At 53.9% G+C, this 23109-nt stretch overlaps 1 protein-coding gene across 2 annotated transcripts in view; it reads left to right on the top strand.

Moving 5' to 3' along the window:
- The first annotated feature begins 9344 nt into the window (after positions 1 to 9344).
- Positions 9345 to 23109, top strand: part of LOC121155885 (activin receptor type-1B) — a 35653-nt gene continuing 21888 nt past the window's right edge. For both annotated transcript variants that reach the window (XM_040979355.1, XM_040979345.1), the window contains exon 1: positions 9345 to 9461. In XM_040979355.1, the coding sequence (XP_040835289.1) occupies positions 9371 to 9461 (91 nt within the window). In that variant the 5' untranslated portion in view covers positions 9345 to 9370. The remainder of the gene's footprint in view (positions 9462 to 23109) is intronic.

Raw genomic sequence — 23109 nt, forward strand, 5'->3', positions numbered from 1 at the left:
GCCAGGGGTGAGGGGGTTGGGGGGAGGTAAGATGAAGGCAAGGAGGTGGCTGAATAGATCGGTCACGGCCATTGCAGCAGATCTCATGAGATCCGAGAAAACATGGGTCTGCAGACGTGTTGTGACCGTGACTGCTGGAGCGGGTAAAGCTGGAAGGTGTGTGTGTGTGTGTGTGTGTGCGTGCACAGGGACACACCCACAGGCACACGTGGCCTAAACTCTCTCTCTGGATCCTTTCTTATCTGCTCCCCTTCTTTCCTGACCTGTCCTGCTCAGGGTGTCTTCTTGCAGCACCCTCCGCCATCTCAGTAGCTCAGTTGCTGCACCCTCTTAGCTCAGATGCTCATGAGAGAAGGTTTGAGTGGCTCATTGCTGCTTGGCCTTGGGTCACACATCCAACTGGGGGGTTCACACATCCTCACTGTGGCCAGAGGCAGACCTTGCTTGGCTCTGCCAGCAGAGGCAAGTATAGCAGCAGGAAAGAGGTGAATTCTGGTGATGTGAGCAAGAAGAAGACTGTGGGGACCTAGAGTGTGTGTGTGTGTGTGTGGAGCTTGGGTGCTTGGAGAGAGAGAGAGAGAGAGAGAGAGAGAGAGAGAGAGAGAGAGAGAATGCATTACAGGAACCAGGACAAACAAGTTTCCAGAGCCATGCAGAGCTGGGTAACCTCAGAAGTTACCTAGTCCCTGGAGGCTCCAGTTCCTCATCTTTACAATGGGTGAATCATGCCAGTTCTCTCACAGGGTTGCCACAAAGATTAAACAAGCAATCCGGGTAAAGTTCAGAGCAGTGTCAGTGTCCAGTCCTTGAGTTCTCAAGTGCAGAGGAAGTCGCCATGGGTGGAGAGTAAGCTCTTGTCGGGCAGAGGTCTTGCCTGCCAGCTCTGGTTCCGTACTGCACCAGCCACGTAGTGTGTCTACACCATAGTTTTTCTACCTGCAAGACGGAGTGAGGGCAGACAAAATAATTTTGTAAAAAAAAAAAAAATCTCTGCCAGGTCAAGAAGCCCAGGTTTTCAGGCCAAAGCAAGCCCTCTACTGTGGAGAAGACAAATGACAAAAAGCAAGGCGCTTCCTCAGAACCCAAGGGTGTCCTGTGTGCCTGGTGGGCTGCAGGGAGGGAGGGCAGGGAGGCCGAGACAGAAGGGAAGGGGATGCACTGGAGAGCTATCCCCAGCCAAAGGGGCAAGGAGATGCACGCGGTCTTGGCCTGGGCTGTTCACCAAGCCTTGTAGGCAAAAGCCGTGAGGTCCACAACCACAGGACAAAGATGAACAGAGCCAGTGTGGCCTCCTGAGTGGACCATCAGCAAGAAGATCCTGACAGGGAGCTTGAGATTCCCCACCCGCACTCCTAGGACCACTGAGCACGAGCTGCCAGCCAGGGGCTGCCACACGTGCATCTGCGACCCGGGCTTTGGGCTGCTCAGGCTCTCAGTTCTTTCCTGGTCTCACCCTCTCTCCTCCTGCATCCCTCCACCTCTAAGCCTTCATCCTCCAAACACCTTCTCTTCTGATCCTACCTTAGACCTTGCAGCGTTGCTAGAAGAAACCATCCGAGGAAAGAGGACTCCTGTGACCTTGGCTTTAGGCTCTACAATCCTGGAAAGGCCCTAGTGTCCCTCAGATGAGCCCCATCCACTTTCTTTTATTATTATTTATTTATTGGAAAGTCAGATATACAGAAAGGAGGAGAGACAGAGAGGAAGATCTTCCATCCGATGATTCACTCCCCCAGTAAGCGCAATGGCCAATGCTATGCCGATCCGAAGCCAGGAGCCTCTCCCAGGTCTCCCACACAGCTGCAGGGTCCCAAGGCTTTGAGCCGTCCTCGACTGCTTTCCCAAGCCACAAGCAGGGAGCTGGATGGAAAGTGGAGTTGCCGGGATTAGAACCGGCACCCATATGGGATCCCGGCGCATTCAAGGCGAGGACTTTAGCTGCTAGGCCATGCCTCCGGGCCCATAACTACAAATTTTTAATTTATCCCTCATTTGCTTATTTTTTTAAGGCTCCTTTATTTATTTGAAAGGCAGTGTTATAGAGTGAGAAGGAGAGAGACCATCTTCCATCTGCTGGTTCACTCCCCAAATGGTTGCAATGACCAGAGTTGAACCAACCAGAAGACAAGAGCCAATAGCCAAGAGTTCCTGCAGGGTCCCAAGGCTTTGGGCTGTCCTCTATTGCTTTCCTAGGCTGCAAGTAGGGAGCTGGATGGGAACTGGAGCAGCCTGGACATGAACTGGCCTCATATGGGATCCTGGCACTTGCAAGGGGAGGGTTTAGCCATCGCTCCATCTCAGTGGAATTTCAGATTGCATACATAAAGCAAAGCTTGAATGAAATTAGCCATGGAGGTCAGCCGCTATTGAGGATTCTCCATCCCAGTATTTCTCACTCAGTCCCCTGGAGGGCGTCATTCTTTTTTTTTTTTTTTTTTCTTACTGGAAATTCAGATTTACAGAGAGAAATGATTTTCCATCTGCTGGTTCACTCCCCAAGTGACCACAAGGGCCTGAGCCAGGAGCCTCTTCCGGGTCTCCCACATGGGTGCAGGGTCCCAAGCCATTGGACCCTCTTTGACTGCTTTCCCAGGCTGCAAGCAGGGAGGGAGCTGGAAAGGAAGTGGAGCAGCTGGGACACGAACTGGCTTCCATATAGGATGCCAGCACCTGCAAAGAGAGGACTTCAGCCACTAGGCCATTTTGCTGGGCCCAGTGTCATTCTTCTTGTTCATTCTCAGCCTGAAAAAGTGTCCCACTTTGGGCTCAGTGCAGACAATCTTGCTTATCTGTTTTGGATGGGCCTGGGCTTTGAGTCATCCAGAAAAACGCTCGTCTCCATATCCTGCTTTCTTGCAAAGACCAGAAGTCAGGGACCAGAGTTGTGGTGCAATGGTTAATGCTGTTGCCTCTGGAGTCAGCATCCTGTATGGGTACCAGTTTGAGTCCTGGTTGGTCTACTTTCCATCCAGCTCCCTGCTAACGCACCTGGGAAAGCAGAGGATGGCCCAGGTGTTGGGGGCTCCTGCATCCACGTGGAAGACCTAGAAGAAGCTCCTGGCCCCCAATTTCAGATCAGCTCAGCTCCATCTGTTGATGCCATTTGGAGAGTGAACCAATGGATGGACAATCTATCGTTGTCTCTCCCTCTCTCTCTAACTGTCTTTCAAATAAATAAAATGAATTTTTTAAAAGTTCAAGTTCACCAGCTTTGCAGATGCTCTCAGCTTTGGCGATCTGCCATTCCTTCATTTCTTTCTTTGGGAATGTTTGCTCCCGCTCTCTGAGCATTCTGGGTTGTTTCCAGTCAAGCGTTTGCTGAAGGAAACCCATGTCTACCCTTCCTGACATGTAGACACAGGGACCTCCTGCCTCCCTTCCTTCCACCTACCTGCAGCTCCCGGGGTTGGCCTGCACCCTGCCCTCCACAGACTCCGCTCTCATAAGCACCACCAAGTGGGCTTCACGGTATCCAACCAAAAAGACCCCTATCCGTCTTCTTCTCCAGGCTGGATGCTGTGGGACCCTGCAAGACCTCTCCTGCCTCTCCTGGTTCTCATCTCTCCCTGTTTTCCTTGCTGCTTCTGCAGCTGCTCCTTCTTGGCCTCCTCTTTCCTGCCAGCATCCTTCCAGCACTCTCGCAGTCCCTGGAGCTGTCTGGATGAGCACCATGCACTGTGACTTCCAAGTCACATCTCCTTGGCTCTGGGAGCCTGCAGGACGCATTCCACACTCAGCTTGCCTGACCAGGAACTCTCTTTCTCTCCAAGCTGCCCTTCCCGTTCTGCTGAGTGAAGCCAACAGGCAGTGGTCACATTGGGCAGATGATGCCGGAAGCACACCCAGCCGTTCTCTTCCCCTACCAGCCACACCCTGTCAACCCTCTTCTCTGCCTCTTTGTAATCTCTTGGGTCTTTGCTGTTCTCAGCCTCCTAATGCTGCCCGGACTAGGCTTCCCCCAGCCCTCTGCCTTCCCTGGTTTTGTCAGGGCTCCTGGGATCGTGCGCTCTCTGACTTCCGCACCAGTGGTCCAGCTTCCCTCCCGCCATCCCTGTACAAAGTTCAAGTTTGCTCTGTTCAGCCCAGCACTCCTCCTGAGACTCCGATGGAATCCAGTCCGTTACTTTGTTCAAAGCCTTCTAAGAACACTTCCACACCCACCAACCTTTCCAACACTACCTTCCATCTGCCCTTTCTCCACTTCAGGTTGGGTTGCTCTGCTGTTCACCGTCCCCCAACATGCTGCACCGGCCTGGTCTATGTATCCATGGAACACTCTAGGAATTCCCAAGAATCTTCACCCAGCCTCTGCCATTTGCTCCTCCTCCCTGCAGAGCTGAGCTATCCCACATCCTCTGAGTGCCCTGCTGACTGTTTTTTTTTTTTAAAGATTTATTTATTTATATTGGTAAGGCAGATCCACAGAAAGTAGGTGAGAAAGGAAGATCTGCTATCCACTGATTCATTCCCTGGATCGATCCAAAGCTAGGAGTTTCCTCTGGGTCTCCCAAGAAGGTGCAGGGTCCCAAGGCTTTGGGTCATCCTCCCCTGCTTTCCCAGACCACAAACAGGGAGCTGGATGAGAAGTGGAACAGCTGGGACACAAACAGGCCCCCACACAGGATCCCAGTGCTTGAAGGTGGAGGACCAGCCAATTGAGCCACTTGGCAGGGCCCCCTGCTGATTTTTTAACCAGCCTAGATTATGTAAGACTCTGGGCCAGTAACTTGAGGGCCTGGGCAATGACTTATCCATATGTATATGTGCAGTCTGGTATACTGTAGGTGCCTAATAAGAGTTTGTAGAATGCACGCATCGTTCTCTTAGGATGTGTACTTGACCTTGCTGCCCCCTGAGGCAAACTTTGCTGTGTCCCTCCTCCCCATAGTGGTGTCTTGTAGCCAAGATAGCAATTGTGCTGGGTGATCCGGTCACTGGAATTTCTCTCTGAAGACTCAGGACACAGGGACAGAGCAGAGGGACAAAGAAAAGTCCTGGCCCACAGGGCAGGTGCAGCTTTAAGATGAAGGGGGCTTACAAAAATGGACACTTATGGGGCCACTGTTATAGCACAGCATGTTGAGCCACCGCCTGCGATGCTAGCATCCCATATGAGCAAACAAAAGAGTCCTGGGTCCTCTAGTTCTGATCCAACTCCCTGCTAATGCACCTGGGAGGGCAGCAGAAGACGGCCCAAGTGCTTGGGTCTTGCACTCACATGGAAGACCTGCATGAAGTTCCTGGCTCCTGACTTCAGCGTAACCCAGAGCTGACTGTTGTAACTATTTGGGTAGTAAAATTTTGGATAGATGAATCAATCTCTCTCTCTTTCTCTCTCCCCTCTCTTCCTACCTCTCTAACCCTGCCTTTGAAATAAATAAATAAATCTTCAAAAATTTAAGATTTATTTTTTTATTGGAAAGGCGGATATACAGAGAGGAGAGACAGAGAGGAAGATCTTCCGTCCGATGATTCACTCCCCAAGTGAGCGCATTGGCCCATGCTATGCCGATCCGAAACCAGGAGCCTCTTCCGGGTCTCCCACGTGGGTGCAGGATCCCAAAGCCTTGGGCCGTCCTCGACTGCTTTCCCAAGCCACTGGCAGGGAGCTGGAAGGGAAGCGGGGCTGCTGGGATTGGAACTGGCACCCATATGGGATCCCGGGCGTGCAAGGCGAGGACCTTAACCACTTGCGCCACCGCGCCGGGCCCAAATCTTCAAAAATTTAAATAAACAGGGGTTTATGGTGCCATGGCTCATCATGGCTAATCTTCCACCTCCAAGTGCCGGCATCCCATATGGGCACCAGTTCATGTTCTGGCTGCTTGACTTTCAATCCGGCTCCCTGTTTATGGCCTGAGAAAGCAGTGAAGGATAGCTTAGGTCCTTGGGACCCTCCACTCATGTGGGAACCCAGGAAGAAGCTCCTGGCTTCAGACCAGCTCAGCACTGGCTTGTGTGGCCATGTGGGAAGTGAAGCAGTGGATAGAAGATCTTTCTCTGTGTCTCTCCCTCTCTCTGTAAATCTACCTTTCCGACAGAAAGAAATAAAGATTTAAAAATTATTTTAAAAAATGAATGGGACACTTTGCTGAGAACGTCAGGGACGGTGACGAAGGCTGGGTGATGCACTTTCAGGCCAAGCCACGCAACACGGATGAGGATCGGGCAGTTTGTCCATGTGCAGCCTACAACCCGGAAGGGAAGGAAAGCCCTTTCCTTGAAGAGATGCTCCCTCAGCTTGTGAGTGGTGTGTGTGTGTGGGGTGTGTGTGTGTGTGTGTGTGTGTGTGTGTGTGTGTGTGTGACATAACCTCCCCGACCCCCTGTCCTACCAAGTCTTCTTCCCCACCTGCATCTGAGCCCCAAGGCCCCATCCTTGGAAAGCAGGTGATGCTGTAGGGTTTCAGAACGCACAGGACCAGGGGACTGTGGCACGAATAGGCAACTCCATGGCGAGTTGTCTGTCTCCTCTAGGGCTCATCAGGCACCACTCTGGATTGTAGTGAAAGTCCAGATTCCAACGATTACGGGAGCTGTTCTTCCATTGCTTCCTACATGTCAGAGACTATGCTACACATTTCCCATAGAGTACCATACACAATTCTCACGTTTCCGGAACAGGAAGCCATCTCAGCTCCATTTTACAGAAGAGTGAATGGAGGCTTTGGGAGGTAAAACACATCACCCCAAGTCCAATGCTGTTGGAGATGGAATTTGGTCTGTAAACGCAGCAGTCTGGTCTTTGGCCTGCGGCTGACCTTGCTGTCTGGGAGACAAGCCATTGCAGCTTTCTGCTGGGATACTATTTTTTAAAAGTATGTCTGTGGGGACCAAGCTCAGTAGCCTAGCAGCTAAAGCCCCCTCCTTGCAAGTGCCGAGATCCCATTTGGGCACCAGTTCTAATCCGACAACTCCGCTTCCCATCCAGCTCCCTGCTTGTGGCCCAGGAAAGCAATCGAGGAAAGCCCAAAACCTTGAGACCCTACACCCACGTGGAAGACCTGGCCTTCTGGCTTCGGATCGGTTCAGCTCCGGCCATTACAGCTGCTTGGAGAGTGAATCATCAGATGGAAGATCTTCCTCTCTGTCTCTCCTCCTCTCTGTATATCTTTCCAATAAAAAAACATAAATCTTTCAAAAAATCTTTGTTTTTGATTTGAAAGGCAGAGTTACAAAGAGAGAAGCAGAGACCTTCTATCTGCTGCTTCATACCCCACATGACCTCAATGGCCTAAGTTGGGTTGGTTGGAAGGCAGGAGCTTCTTCCCGGTCTCCCACATGGATGCAGGGACCCAAGGAATTGGACTACTCTCTGTTGCTTTCCCAGACACATTAATAGGGAGCTGGGTCAGTCAGGACTTCACTGGCGCCCTGTGGGATGTCGGTCCCCAGGATATCTGTTATATTGTCGCCACAGTGGTCACACTCACTTAGCTGGACACAAAGGACAGCTCCCTGCCCCTTGGCCTCAGCGATGTGCCCTTGCCAACCACAGAGTTTGGCAATGAGATCAGTTACTGTCCCACCAGCACTCGTGCCTACCCAGAGCCAGATCCTTCGTGAACATAATCAAAGGTTTCTTAAACTCAGAGTGGATCACAGTGGGTTCTGATCCCCTGACTGGCAGTGTCCTCCTAAGATGACAGAGAGGGGACCCAGGGACACAGACGTGCAGAACAGGCAGGCACAAGAACACCCAAGGGTTGTGGGAACCAGCAGAAGCTAGAAGAGGCAGGCGGGCGAGCAGGAGAGAGCAGGGCCCTGCCGCCGCTACCGGCTCAAATTTCCAGCCTTGGAACTATATAACATTTCTGTTATTTTAAGCCACCCGGTTCGTCGGTCGGTGGGACTCAGTGAGGCAGCCCTGGGAAACTGGCGAGCCGGTGCAGCTTTGGAGCGAGGCTGCCCCCAGAGACCAGCTGGAGGGACAGGAGGGGGCGGAGCCTCAGGGTGCCGGGCAGCAGGGGCAGTGGAGTAAAAATAAGGTGTTTATTCATGCAGCCCCCCGCCACTCAGTGGAGGGTGCCTGGGCATGACCCTGCACGTGCTTGCAAGGGGCCTCGGCATGTGCCTGAGGTCTTGTTTTTCTCGTGCTTCAGGTGGACAACAACTTAAAGGGCGAGGGCACACGGAGACACTGGGCTTGGCCAGGCTAAAACCTGGCCAAGGCTGCCCGTAACAGAAGCGCAGCACACAGACCCAGAGCTGGCTGGCCGGCTGGCTGGGGAGGCCCTGGGCTTTTGACGTTCTCCGTCTCTGTCTCCAGCTGGCGGAAGTGAACTCTTCCTCTGCTGACCTTCGATAAGCATCTTTTCCTAAATCTGCAAGTGACATGCATGTGGTGCCTAATTGGAAATAACTCAGATGTTTAAGGGAAAAGACTGATTCCTGGCAGTAACTACTGATACTATTGGGTAATATCCTTCCAGGCTTTTTTCTCTTTTTTTTTTCTTTTTGTTCCCCCCCCCCCCACCCCATGAAAATATCACCAGACTGGAATAACATTAAAGCTGTTATGTAATTTGCTTCTTGGGGGAACGCTAGGTCACCCCGTCAGTGATTTTTTTTTTTTTTTGCAAACGTGATTTTAAATCATTGCACGTGATTTTAAAATCACTAAATAGTGCTCCGGTCCCACAGGCCGCTCCTAATGGAAGGGTCTGCTGTGAGAGCCTGCTTGCAGCACACATAGGTAAACAGGTACGTTGACATAAACAGGCTCAGAGGGGTCTTGGCAGCCAGACAGCGACCTCCTGGGCTTCCCAAGACCCGGAGGAGGACAGAGCCCAGGCAGGCCCCAGACTGGGCTGCAGCACTGAAAAAAAAAAAAAAAAAATCCTGGCCGTGTTGTTGGAAGCAGCGTGCACGCCGGACTGCGGGGGGGTAGGGTCAGGAGCCTGCAGCGGGGACCCCGGTGGCAAGCCACGGGGGGTCTGGGGTGCGGGGGTCGGTGTTCCGGCTCAGCGGCGGCGGGGGCGCACGGTCGCTCCTGCTTCTCGCCAGGCTCGGCTCGGGGCGGGGATTGGTGCCGATAAGGTAACCCGGCGGCTGCGTGGGGGGCAGGTTGCCAGGAGCGGGGCGGAGGCTTTGCACGTCCGGCTCCGGCCTCCTCCTCCTCCTCCCGCCGCCGCCCGGCCCGCGCGCGAACCCCGCCCACCCCTCTGGCCGGGGACCCTCCCCTTTAAGGCGGGCGCCCGCGCGCACCTCGGGCCCCGCCCTTCGGGGGCGCGCGCGAACGGCCGCGGCGCCGGCTCGACCGGGAGCGCACGTGCCGGCGCCGGGCGGAGGAGACGGAGGGAGGAGGGGAGGCGCCGGGGGCGCGCGCGCGCGCTGGGCGCTGCTGGGCTGCGGCGGCGGCGGCGGTTACTATGGCGGAGTCGGCCGGAGCCTCCTCCTTCTTCCCCTTCGTCGTCCTCCTGCTCGCCGGCAGCGGCGGGTCCGGGCCCCGGGGGATCCAGGGTGAGTCCCGGGGTGGGGGCGGCGGCTGGGATGGAGAGGGGGGCCGGGCGAGGGCGAGGCCTTTGGAGCTGCGGCCGCGGTTCCACGGCGCGCCCCCCTTCTCCCCACGCGCACAATATGGCCGGGCGGGCGGGGGGCGCGAGGTGTCCGGGGTGACCCGGTCCGTCAAGCCTCTCCTGATCTCCGAGGCGCGGCCGCTTCGCCACCGCCGCCGGCGCGGCCGAGCTCGACCGGGCCCCGGGGACCCGAGCTCTCTTCTCCCTTCCAGGAGGAGCTGGAGCCGAGCGAGCAAGCGAGCAATCTCTCGGTGGTGGTAGGGGGGTCGCGCCCCCCGGCACTGTCCCCCACCCCCTACTGCCCTCAGGTTCCGCGCTGGGGACCCCCGCCGGGCTGGCTGGCTGGCCGGCGTCTGCGAGCCTGGGGGCAGCGCCGCGGTTTCTGCCTTTCGGCTTGTCCAGGGGCTGGGGACAGTGGCCCCTTGGCTCCAAGATGCTCCTGGTGGTGGTCGAGGAGGGGGCACCTCTTCTCCCGCCAAGATTGTGGGGTTCAGGCCGTGGCGGGATGTATGGTGCGGGTAGTGGGGATGGTCTTGGTTTCTCCAAGGGACCCTGGTGGGAAGGGTCCTCGCGCGTTGCAGGTTGGAGGGGAGAGGTCTGCCACCTTTCTTTCTGCTCGTGCAACTCGGGGCGGTGGTGGGGGGTGCGGAAGGGAGCTTGTCCCCCCGCCCTCCTTGATGCTCCGGGTGAGGGAGCCACACGTTTGCCCAAGCCTAGCCCCAACACCCCCCTTCCATCATGCCCTATGGACGCTGTTGGGAGCAAGTGGGAGGCGCTGGGCCCTACACCTTCCCGCGGCAGCCGGGGCCCCTGGCTCCTCGGAGGCTGGGTCTGTTTGCACTCCGCCTCCCCCACCTCACCCTACCCCACCCCACCCCAGGGGGCCCATTCAGCGGCTGGCTGTGGCGGTCGCCTTTCAGGTGAAACCCTAGAACCTGCCCGCCTCCCCCGCCCCACCCCCACGGCCATCTCCCCAGCCCTGGTCACTATTTTGCCTTTCCATTCCCTCTCCCTCTTGCCAGTGTGTCCACCAGCCGCCGGCCCCCCTCCACCACCCCACAGCCCGCGCGGCGCCTGCTACCAGCCCCAGCCTGCCCGCCGGTGGAGGTTGGAGGTGGGCTCCGCGTACCGGGTGGGCGTGTTGTTGACAGGGCTTTTGGAAGGTGGGGTGCCTTCCTAAAGGTGGCATTGGGGTGGCCCATTAAGGTTATATTTGGCAGTTGGTTTACTGACCTGCCGATGGACATGGGAGAGAGCCCCCGTGGGGCGGGGGAGGGGGAGACCCTTAGCCTTACAGCTCTGTGCGGAGGGGGCCTGGCTGGGCTGGGGTGGGGAGACACCTCAGGTGACCAACCGTGTCAGGTGGCTGCAGGCTTCTGAAGTGTATCACTGCACCTCACTCTGGCGCCTCGAAAAAAAACAAAACAAGTTGGTGTTCCCTGGGCTTTGATGTTTGCTGCTGGGGGTGTGGGCTGTGTGCAGCCGGGTCTTTGTTCACTGGCTAATGCTGCTGCCAGTAGTAAGCTCCTCGTGTGTTCCTGGGGTGCAGGTAACCACCACAGCTTGGAAGGGGGAGCACCTGATAAACAGCGTGAAGGTTGGGGTGCCCGTCTGGGGGTGGTCCCAGTTGGATCTGTGCTGAATTGCGACGTGCTGGGTCTTTCCCCTTGAGGCTGTGTGTGGAAGGTGTGACCTGGTGTTTTCCTAGTGGCTGGGGGAGGTGAGGAGGCCTGCACCCCCCAGGTTTGCCTGGCATTTGCTCTGTGTAGGAATTCTCCTGCCCATCACACATCCGAGATTTTTTTTTCTTCATGGTTTCCTTGCTGATGTGACAGAGTGGCTGTGGGGTGCTCCTTATTGCTGCTCTCAGCATTTAATTTGATAACCCCACTGGCCCTGGAAGGGGCAGAGATTTTGTTTATTTATTATTATGTCCCATACCTTCCTATAATGGATGTTTGCTGAGGGGTGAGGGTGAGTGGACGTTAGAGGGAATTCCTTTCTTTATTTTTGGCAAATTGGAAATGAGGTTGTGTGTCCAGCAAACATTGTTGAAGGCCTTTAAGCTTCTTGGCCAGACACTACAGTGTTTTCCGGGATGTGTGGAGCTGCCAGCAGTGCAGGCTACGGAGACCACTGTTGCAAAAGGCAGAGTTAGAAGTCACTTCTGGGAAAGAGGAGAGGCTGTGGTAGACCAAGAAGCTGATTCCCAATTTCCCACACCCCGGCACCCCCTGGCTTGTGTTAACATGGAGCTCCCCTCCAAGGTCTGGAGAAGTGAGCAAGCCAGACGGCTCTGATGCCGGCTCCTTGCACCTGGGAGAAGGGGCAGTGAAAGGAGAGAGGATCCTGTTCCTTAATGAATTACCTGGGACTTCGAAAGGTTACAAATAGTATCCATCTGATGCTTGTACCACCTGGGAAGAGCTTGGGCTTTGCAATGTTTACATGAGTAATTAAAAAAAAAAGTGACATTGAGTTGGTAGCTGGAGGACGTGAGTTTGGCGTGTTAGAACAGAAGCAAGAAGGAAAGACCTGGTTGGAGGTTGTGTGTGAGTTTCAGCTTGGGAACCGGTCTGGTGGTTTTGTGGAGTGGACTTGGATGGGAAGTGCGGAGTGCTGTGCGGGAAGAGGGACCCGGGGATTAGTTTTGTTAAGACAGCTCCTGGAGCAAATGTGATTTCAAACAAACAAACAAACAAACTGAAAATGGCCAGTCACTCCGTGAAAGGTTATAGTTATAGTCAGTGGAGAAAGAGCCGGCTGCCTTGGCTCCCTTCCATCCAGGTGGTCCTTGGTCCTGCTATCCTGCACCTGCCTCAGTTGTCCCATGGTAAAGCAAGGAAGTACTCCGGGTGGCTCTTGCTGGGGCCTCCCTGGAGCCACTGGCTAACTGATAGCCAGTTGGCGGAGGTATTTTTAGACACAGTCACTGACTAAAGCGAATAAGTGCTGTTGGGTTACTTTTTATCTTACAGGGCAGAGTAACGTGCACTGTGATTGATAGAAGCACCATAAGGCAGTGTGGGGTTCATTTCTCCTCTTGTTCTGTTGCTTTCTTTGTAGTCTTGGTTCAGATTGCCTCAAGTTCGGATCTGCCCCTGGGCAGGCTTTTCCACCCTCCTCTCGTCATGCTTCCCAACCCCAAATCCCCCCTCTGCACTGGGCAGGCTACCTGTGCTAATCAGAGCCAGTCCGGAGGGAGTGACCTGCTTTAAGGCCTTAATGGTTTGGCAACATTTTAACTCATACGCAACCCAAGGCATGTTTATGGCACTATGTAAATGTTACATAAGAACATGGAGGCCGAGAGAGAGAGGCGGCCCCAAGAGCCAACCCAGGCAGGTGGACAATATGTGGCTGCACCTCGAAGGGCCTTGGGAAGCCACCACCAGCCACCACCGCCGCGCTTGGCAACGGCAGGGGAGGAAGCCACTCTTGGGTCTCGGGTCTCAGTTCCTGCAGCAGCCTTTGTGCAGGCTGGTGCCTTTGCAGGTGGACTGCTGCATTTATAAATAGGTTTATTCTACACCGGTGAGCTAATTGTAACCTTGCTCCCAAAATATGAATCAGTCAGTGAGCAGGAGGAGACGCGGAGACGCCGCCCGCCACCGCTGCCACTCCCAGCGTGTCCTGTGCGAGCCTGCTTGTTGCGTTGGGAGCGTGAGTTGAATTACATTTGCAGGCTGTTCCCACAGGCAGCCGGGGCGCGGGGCGTGCAGGTGGAGCGGCCTTCTCAGGTCGCTGGCGTCCCAGACCTCTATGGTTTCAGAGGCTCAGCTAGACCCTTGAAGCGAGTTTTCTTTTGGGTTTGTTTGTTTGTTTGTTTTTGACACCTTTATTGCGTACACTTGTGTGTGTGTGTGTGTGTGTGTGTGTGTGTTGCCTGAGCAGAAGTGAACATTAGTTATGAAACTGCCTCTCTGGCTTGAGTTCTTGCGTTGTCTGTTGCAGTAGTTGATGTCAGAGGGCTCTATCTCACTTCCTTCTGTTTTTATGAAGAGAAAGTCCCCTTTGTCATCTGTCCTTCTGGTGTGGGACGTATAGCCGTGCTGGAATCTCCTCACGCCTCACACACAGGCCCCTCTTTGGGGCGGGGTGGAGCACCTGGGCCCTGGACTCCTGCGGGTTTTCAGTCATCTCTGCCCCAGGCTGCTTGCTGCTTCCCGCCGCTGTCCTCCACTGGCCTCTTGGTCCTGGATGCCCAGCCGGGTGCCTCACTCCTTCTTCACTGTCTGGGTGCCAGGGGGGAGTCAGCTGAGAAGTTTCCACACCACCCCGTCCTGTGGTCTCACCTGCCCTCTGGGTTTGGGCCACTCCAGTTACATTTGTAGGTTTCCTGTCTTTTCCACCTGCTCTCAAGGCTACGTTTGTCTTGCTAAATATTTTGCGTTCTAGTGAAAGAAATTGCTGTTCCCTGTGAAGTGTCTCACAACCCCTAATGTTTATACACACTGGCACATAGGAACGAACTCTCCTCGTTCTTTGGGTCACCTGCGTGTGTCCCCGGAGCAACTTTTGACAGAGGAAAAGAAAAGAATGAGCTGAATAAAAGTCCCCAGGTCTCTGCTGTTACAGAGCTGACTGACAACTACAGCGGCTCAGTTGGAAATGAGTGAGGAAACAGAATTATCAGGCACAAAGTAGAGCAGGGGGCTGTGTCAGAGCATGCTCCGGCCATGGAAGGGGGCTGGTCTCACTCGGAAGCAGCTGCTGGTGCCCAAACTGTTACTGCCAGGGAAGGTGCAGGGTCGGCATCTCCAGCACGTGACCCATGCCCAGCCTTGCCTTTGGAGCTCGTTTAAAGACACCTGCTTGACACATTCCTGACCCATCAGCTTACAGCGGACCCCCACCACCACCGTGGGTAAACGCAAGCCTGAACCGAGGATGTCCCAGCAGGTGTGTGTTCCATGTAAGGGGCTTCCTCAGGAAGGTGGGCAGCTCTGATGCTGGCCCGGGATGGCTTGAGCCAGCAGAAGGGCTGGTAGGAAGCAGGGGATGTTTCTAGTGTGAGAACCGAGCCCAGAAGGCAGCGTGTTGCCTTGCTTGACCTCAGCCCACGACATGCGTGCTGGGTGACTTGGTCTTTCGCTCCCCCACGTGTGTCCTCAGATGACCAGAGAAGTACCACAGGCATTATTTTGGAGTTGGATGCATGACCGGTGGATTTTAAGAAGTAGGATGATTCGGGGATATGGAATGCTTTGTGGATGAAGGGGCCCGACCACGCCTCCTTGGGGCTGCGCAGCCACAGTTTGTGGGGGCTGCGGAGATCCCCTGGGTGGCTGCACTGATTCTGAGTTGTGAGACCTATGGTTGGAGGTCCCAGTTGCAGACTCTGGGCAACGCAAGCTGACCCCAGTGTATAGACACAGTATCTTTGCTGTGGTGATGAAGTTTGCCTTGGGGCGGAGCCACACCATGGTGACCACGCCCTACTCAGTCTGTCCCCTTCCTCCCTGCCCCCTTGCTCCCTGAGGGCGGAGATTTACAGCCCTTGGGCCCCTGGTTACTCAATGACAGCTAGGCTAGTGACTGGCAGGAAGTGGCTGAGCAGGTGTAACTCGGGTCCGGGTCACTGACCTCCACAGTGGACCTGCCCCTTAGAAGCTCCGAAACAGGTTCCTCTGCTGGTGGTGGGAGAGGAAACCACAGGTGCTCTAGCTGTGAACTGTCTGTCCTGGGGAGCTTGTGACAAGGGGGTGGTGAGCAGGCTGAAGCTGGGGAGAGGAGTCCAGACTAACTGCTGGGAGGCAGACAGAATCGAGGTGTGTGTATGGGTGTGTGTATGGGGGAAGGTGTAGGCTGGGGGGTAACCTCAGGCCTTCAGCTGTAAGGGTTTTTTGCTAAGGACTAGTAAGCTTGGAAAAGGGAGCCCAGCCCCAGCTGACAGCCACCAGTCATACTGGTGCTGTACCTGGGCTCGTGGCCTGCAGGAGTGCACAGTGGACGTGGCGGCTGGGCTGCGGAAAGGGCTGGTGAGGAGAAGGGAAGCAGGAGAGGGGAGGAATGAGCACTAGCCCAAGGCAGGCCTGCGGGTTTGGAGTGTCGTGCCCAGTGTCCCGTACAAGTCCTTGAGCCACATGCACCTTTTCTTGCAGTTATTCATGAGTTGAGTGTTGGGAGGGGATAAGGGATGGGGGGCTCCTTGGAGTTCAGTTTATTTGAAAGAGTGAGAGAACTTCCCTTCCCAGAGGCCCACAGTAGCCAGGGCTGTGCCGGGCTGAAGCCAGGAGTCTGGCACTCCTCCGGGTCCCCCAAAGGAGTGCAGGGACTCAAGGCTTTGGGCCGTCATTTGCCTCCTCCAGTTTGCCTGTTAGCAGGAAGATGGTTCTAAAGTGGAAGCAGCACTCTCATCCTAGATGCTCTGGCATGGGGTACAGGGTCCCCGAGCTGTGCCACCAGTCTCTCTGCTACTGGGCTGTCTGAGCCTTGGAATTGAATGTTGCCTCCCGAGAGCGCCCACCTCACTCCAGGCTGTCATGCACTGGCTTGGTACAAGCTCGCCCGTGACTTCCTGTGGAGGTGGGCAGAGTGGAGTCGGCATCAGTCCACGTTCACTGCTGGCATACTAGTTGTGTCCAGTGCCCAGCTAGGTGTGAGGGGGACCTTGAAGAAAGGACCTGTCCTGGTACCCGAAGAGCCCACACACAGACAGCTGGACAGACTGCTCTTGCTGAATTGCCACCACGTGCCAAGGATGCTGGGCACCTGGTTCATTGCGATGACACGGTAGTAGAAGGCTTTAATGTGCTGACTGTTCACCGACACCCGCACGGCCTGCGTGGTGCCAGGCACGCCTACCCTCGGAGGTGCTCCTGTCCCTTGTCACGGACAAGAGCGTCAGGACCATCTGAATGCCAGGCTTATGCTGGCAGTCCTGCGTGTCACAGTGTCCTGTGGAGCTGTTGGTCCAGTGGTCTTCTTGCAGGCGCTGTGCCCTCCGCCTCCCATAGGAACTCTTGAAGTGCTGGGTTAGAAAAATACACTTATTTGAACAGAAAGGTTTGGAGCTCTTTCATCCCCTGGTTTGCTCCCTCAATGACTGCAACTGCTAAGGCTAGTATAAACTGAAGCCAGGGGCCCAGAACTGCACCCCAGGCTCCCACACGGGGAACAGGAGCCAAAGCGCTTGGGTCGTGTTGGAGCATTAACTGGGAGCTGGGCTGGAAGCAGAGCAGCTGGGACTCACGCTGTTGCTCAGATACAGGAATACCACCGTGGTAGGCGGTGGCTTAACTCGCTGCACCACAGTGCTAGCCTCTACTACTGCTGGATTCGACCTTGATAATGCCCGCCCCCTCTTGGTGATGGCTTCCATGGCCTCCCCAGAATCCACTGCAAACTCCTCAGGAGTCCAGCCCTGTCCTTGTGTTGCCCGTCGCCCTCGGCTCTGGCTGGCACTTGGTGGCTGCTGGCTCTGTCTGTGGTTCTTCATGGCCCTCTGCCCTTACCTGCTCTGCTCACTGAACACTTCCTCCCGCCCCTTCCTCTTCCCAGCTAAACTGACCCCAGCTGGCATGGGTCCCCTGCCCCCTGTCTCCTCCACCCACACCCGTCCTCTGCTCTCGCCGTGTGTGTCGGCCGTGGGGACATCTGCTTGTTGGCAGATGCTCCTCTTGCTGTCCTGCCCTCTGCCCCCCGACTCTCCCCGCAAAAAATTGATTTAGTCAAGGACTAACTGTGTGTATGGCTTTAACCTGTCACAGAGCCCCGCATATGCTACCTGTCTGTTTAATTGAATTGATTCTTTTCCATCCTCTTGATACAATCCCAGGTAGGCAGTTGCCAAATTGTGTCCCGCTGGTGGTGCTTCGTACATGTGTTCTCAGCCTGGTCCGGCAAAACTGCCACGGACATTGGCGAGTTGCTTAGCACCAGCTCTCTTCAGACTTGACCTCCTGCATCTCTGTCCTACCATTTACACGTCACACTCCAGCCAAAGGAGCCTGATCTGAGCTTCAGTAGTTTGCTTTTGTTTGTTGGATTGGCTCCTTTACTGTCCCAGTTGCCTGAAGTGATCGTGCCCCTCCCTCTTCTCACTCACAACCGTGGCACGAGTGGTCTGTGCCACACCAACCCATGCTGTAGTAGTAAATAGGTCAGGAAGAAAATGCCAATGAGAAACACCCTCCCCTGCTCCAGCAAGCCAGAAGTGTGTCCATTTGAAGGCAGCGGAGAGAACAGAACGGCCTTACGTGTTCACTCTTGGCTGTGAGTAAAGGAGAAATACCAAGTTCCTGGTCCTGAGTCTGCGTGTGGCCTCCGAGTCTGCACACGGGGATCCCTAGGAACACTGGGTTAACCCTGCCATAGTGATGCTGCTCTCCTTTACATCCTCCTGGGGTGGAAGGTGGGCCTCCAAGAACTGTCAGGGTGTTTACCGTTGGTCATAAATTAAGTTGCAATGACAGGTCTCCTGAGCATAAACATCAAACATCTCTTTCGAAGGAGAACAAAGCTCTCATTCTCTAGACTTGAGAGTGAAGGTGGAACTTGTTGCAACAGCTCTCTAGGTCTGGGTTTGTCTCCAAGCACCATGTCGGAAAGGCACTCCGTAGATTGGAGGGAGCGTGGAGTCCCTGGCCCTTCAGCCACCTTTTCTGTGGTACGAGGACCATGCCCAGCCCCTCCCCAGATTGCATTTAAATGCCAAGCTCATTTGCTCCTAGCTAAGTCAGCTGTGTTTTTACGCCAGTGCTTTTGACCAACACATTTGTTTGTTTCTAGATAGCCCTGACCTGACTGCACAGGTAAAATCTGATACTGTTGCGAGAGCTCTCGAGTCCTGGAGCTCTTGGGGTTTCGTTTCAGTGTATCTTGGAAGTCTAATCTTGGTGTCACTGGCTGGGGAGTTCTTTGGGGCACAGCATCCATGCATGTCCCCCAACCCGGGGTTGCTTCCCGCCCCCTTCCCTTTCTAGGAGAATGAAACGTTACCTCTCTTTTGTGACCATTCAGCAGTAGACACCTCAGTTTTCAAACCTGATCCAGATTTTTCATAAACATTCTGGCAGTTGTCAGGAGCTGTGGAACCATCTCTCTCTCTCTCTCTCTGGAAAGCAACCAGGCCTTTCCGTATTAGAAAGCAAAGGCAGCAATGTATGTAACACTAATGAAAGTGGGGAGCTGGCACCCCTCAGGCTTCCTGGTTCCAGGGAAAGGATGCTAGTCCCCCGACCCCAGCCCCAGGGACTTTGGAGGATCCAGGAGGTGGGGAGAATCAGGGGTGCAGGAAGAACCCAGCCTATCAGCCGCACATCTCCAGGTTACTTGGCTATGCATGGATTAGTGTTTCCTGTTTTTTATAACTGAAGCGATGCATGTCATTTTGCAAATATGGGTTTATGGTAGTTTTTAATTTTGGTTTAAAAAAATACATAAAATATACCATTTTAATCACTCTTTGGGAGAATGTTTACTTGTTTTTATTTATCTGAAAGGCAGGCAGAGATCTTCCATCTGCTGGTTCACTGGGCCCCCGAATGCCTGCAGGAGCCAGACTGGACCAGGTGAAACTCAAGAGTCAGGAATGTCATCCAGGTCTCCCGTGTGGGCCATGTTCCGCTGCCTCCCTTACACATCAGCAAGGAGCTGGGTTGGAAGACCAAGGGCAGGCTCCATCCCAGACAGTCAGGAGATGGGGGTGTGCCACTACCACACAGCCTATGTCCCCGTTTTAGCCACCTTAAGTTCAGTGTGCAAGTCGGTGCGTGCTGTGGCGCTGGCGTTCCACACCGCAGTGCTGGGGTTGAGTCCCGGCCGCCACGCCCCCGGTCTAGCTGTCTGCTGTTGTGCATCTTGGGAGACAGCAGGGGATGGCACAACCCCCCAGACCCCCGCCCCACACGTGGAGACCCTGCTGGGCATCGCCTGGCAGCTGCAGTCTGGCCCAGCCGTGGCTGTTGCAGACGCTTCGGGCACGAACCAGACCTCTGTCTGTCTCTGCCTTTCAAGTAAATGAAAATAAATGAACATTAGAAAAAGCATGCAGGTCAGGGGTGTTCAGTCCCTTCGTAAGGCTGCACAAGCCCTCATCGTGCTGGAGTTCTCTGAAAGGAATGAGTCACCCTCCCCCTGCCCCGGCCACTGAGATCCACTGTTCTGCTTTTGAAATCTTATGAAATTTTTATTTCATGTAAATAGATTCATAATATGTGACTTCTTTCACTTGTCATACTGGGGTTTTTGAAAATTTTTTAAGGCTTATTTTTTGAAAGAAGTTATGGAGAAAAGACTCAATGGGTGGGGAGAGACAAGGAATATCCATCTCTGCTAGTTGACGCCCTGGATGGCCGCAATGGCTGGAGCTGGGCCGGGCCGGAGTCAGCAGCCAGGCGCTTCCTTCAGGTCTCACACATGGGTGCAGGAGCCCAAGCACTGGGGTCTCTTTGCTTTCCTTTGCTTTCCCAGGCGCATCAGCAGGGAGCTGGGTTGACAGGGACTCGAACCAGCGCGCATATGGGATGTGGGTCTACACGTGGTGGCTTTACACGCTGTGCCACAGCACCAGCCCCTTTGTGAGGTGTTTTTCAAAGACTGAGTTAGGTGTTTGAAAGAGGGAGACGCTGAATTGGTAAAAGACGCTTTAAAAAAAAACCCACATGTTAGAACATGATCAAGTATATGATTTGCAAATATTTTCTTTCATTCTGTGGGTTATCTTTAACTCTCTTGATACTGCTCTTTGGTACACAGGAGTTTTACTTTTTAAGAAAGTCAGGTTTGTCTGCTTTCCCATCTGTTGCTCGTGTTTTTGGTGCTACATCTGAAAGCATCTGAGGCCATGGACAAGTTCACCTGTGTTTCTTAGAGTTAGCTCGTGTGTTTAGGGCTGTCATCTGTTTTGGGTTAATCCTTGCACATGGTGTAAGATGCTGCCAAGTGGCCCAGCTTCATCTGTTGAAGAGACTTTCCCCTGCCCCGATGCCATTGGTACTTTTGTTCAGTGTCAGTCAGTCATTAAGTATATGCGTTTCTTTCTGGGCAGTCTGTTCTGCCAGGATACACTGTTGTATAACTGTAACTTCATGGTAAGTTTGAAACTGGCAAATCTGAGTTCAGATTTCGTTCTTCTGTTTGTTTGTTTTTTGCTCTAAGAGTGAGCCATACAAAGTTATTTACAATTCCATGTGAATTTTATTTTTTTTAAGATTTATTTTTTTATTATTTTTTTTTTATTGGAAAGGTGGATATACAGAGAGGAGGAGAGACAGAGAGGAAGAGCTTCCGTCCGATGATTCACTCCCCACGTGAGCGCATCGGCCGATACTATGCCGATCCGAAGCCAGGAGCCTCTTCTGGGTTTCCCACGCGGGTGCAGGGTCCCAAAGCCTTGGGCCGTCTTCGACTGCTTTCCCGGGCCACAGGCAGGGAGCCGGAAGGGAAGCGGGGCTGCCGGGATCAGAACCGGAGCCCATATGGGATCCCGGGCGAGCAAGGCGAGGACCTTAACCACTGCGCCACTGCGCCACCACGCTAGGCCCTCCATGTGAATTTTATGATCTTTTTTGTTTGTTTCTGCCAGAATAAAAAGCCCCACCGAGATTTTGATAGGGATTGCTTTGGATCTTACGTCATGTGTCAAACAGACATATATTCAGCTAAGGTGTGTTATTTATAATTAACTAATCTTGGTAGACAAATTGGATTCAATTTTTCCATATCCCCTAATTTGCAAAAATTAAATAATTAATAGAAGTCTTCTGACCTTTATACACTTAAGAAACTATGGAGGAATGTAATAGGAAGACCTCCAGGAGAGCCCGAGGGACCCTAGCCCTCCGTGGTGCCTGAAAGTGATTAACAAAGATATGTGAATTACTTTCATGGTGGGAGAGTGGGAACAAAATATATATAAACACACACACACACATATCTATAAAACCAAAATACCTAGTAAAATGTTCTTACATAAACCAAAACCTGGAGTCCTCCATCCCAAGAAGAATTGCCCACCGTGAAAGAACAGAATCAGGGCACGAGGCAGCAGGTTGGAGATGAGAGACCGCAGACCATGTGAGGCACGGAGGTGAAGCCCAAGCTTTGCTGGACAAAGTCAGGGCCATTTATGCGTGCTGGCATCACTTGATCAACATAGCCGCATCAGCAGGGGCACAATGAAGACCACCTGGCAAGGGCAGTGAAATGGGAGAGGCTGTGGAGACTCCACGGATTCAGATAGGTGGGAGAGGGACAGGGCAGTTTTCAGAGCCCATCCTTGGGCAGGTGGCCTGAGAGCTACGCAGGAAGCACACCGAGTTCTGCCTTACGTGTTGGAGTCATTCCGGGTGGCCCAGCGGGGCAAATGCAGGGGCTGTGCGCGTGTGCCAAAGACAGTGAGGCTGGAGCAGGAGAGTGATGCTGGGACAGCCGAGGCGTGACCGACTTCCTGTAGCAGTCACGGTAGCAGTCAGAACTAGCTTCCCAGAGCAACTAACGATTCCATGCCCCCCGAGTGAAGTTGGCCTCACTGTGCCAGCGTCGCCACGAAGGTGAGCCTGAATGAGATGAAGCCTGTAGTTCTTTTTTTCTTTTAACATTTATTCATTTTTATTGGAAAGTCAGATAGAGAGGAGGAGAGACAGAGAGGAAGATCTTCCATCCGATGATTCACTCCCCAAGTGACTGCAACAGCCGGTGCTGCGCCGATCCAAAGCCAGGAGCCAGGAACTTCCTCCAGGTCTCCCACACGGGTGCAGGGTCCCAAGGCCTTGGGCTTTCCTGTACTGCTTTCCCAAGCCACAAGCAAGGAGCTGGATGGGAAGCAGGGCTGCCAGGATTAGAACTGGCACCCATATGGGATCCTGGCGCCTTCAAAGCGAGGACTTTAGCCGCTAGGCCATCGCACTGGGCCCAAAGCCTGTAATCATTACTTTGTTGAAAATAACTAGGAGATGCAGCTGGCGTTATGGCCAAACAGGAACACCATGTGGGCGTCACTTCACATCCTGGCTGATGCATTTCTGATCCAGCTCCCTGCTAATGTACCTAGGAAAAGCAGTGGAGATGACACAGGTGTTCGGGCTGACCCAGTTCCAATTGTTGAGATCATTTGGGGAGTGAACCCACAGATGAAAGAGCTGTCTCTGTCTCTCCCTCTCTCTTGATTCCACATTTCAAATAAGTAAATATGTATGAGTAATTCCTAGGAGAGAGGGACATGTTGACGGATACCAAGAGCAGAGTGTGAGAAGCTGTTGGCCAGTCAGTCTGGATTCTTCGACAGGTATGTGAGGACAGTCAGAGCTAGAGGGAAGCCCTGGAGGAAGAGAGGTTCAGGAACCTTCTCTAACCAGGTACAGAGAAAGTGAAAGGATGTTATTTGGACCCAGGTTTGAACAACCATCAAGAAATTCTTTGGGGATATTAAGAGGCTGCTTGAGCATCATAGAGCATATTAAGGGTGTTAAGGCGATACTTTTGTGTGTGATGAGATTGTGGACCTCCAGGCAGTTTAAAACACAACTTGGCAGGGCCTGGCACGGTAGCCTAGTGGCTGAAGTCCTCACCTTGCATGTGCTGGGATCCTGTATGGGCGTCGGTTCATGTCCCAGCAGCTCCACTTCCCTTCTGGCTCCTTACGGGGG

The sequence above is a fragment of the Ochotona curzoniae genome, unplaced genomic scaffold (genome assembly GCF_017591425.1).
Source record: "Ochotona curzoniae isolate NIBS_2020 unplaced genomic scaffold, NIBS_Ocur_1.0 contig_1014, whole genome shotgun sequence".
In the NCBI taxonomy this organism is placed as follows: Eukaryota; Metazoa; Chordata; class Mammalia; order Lagomorpha; family Ochotonidae; genus Ochotona; species Ochotona curzoniae.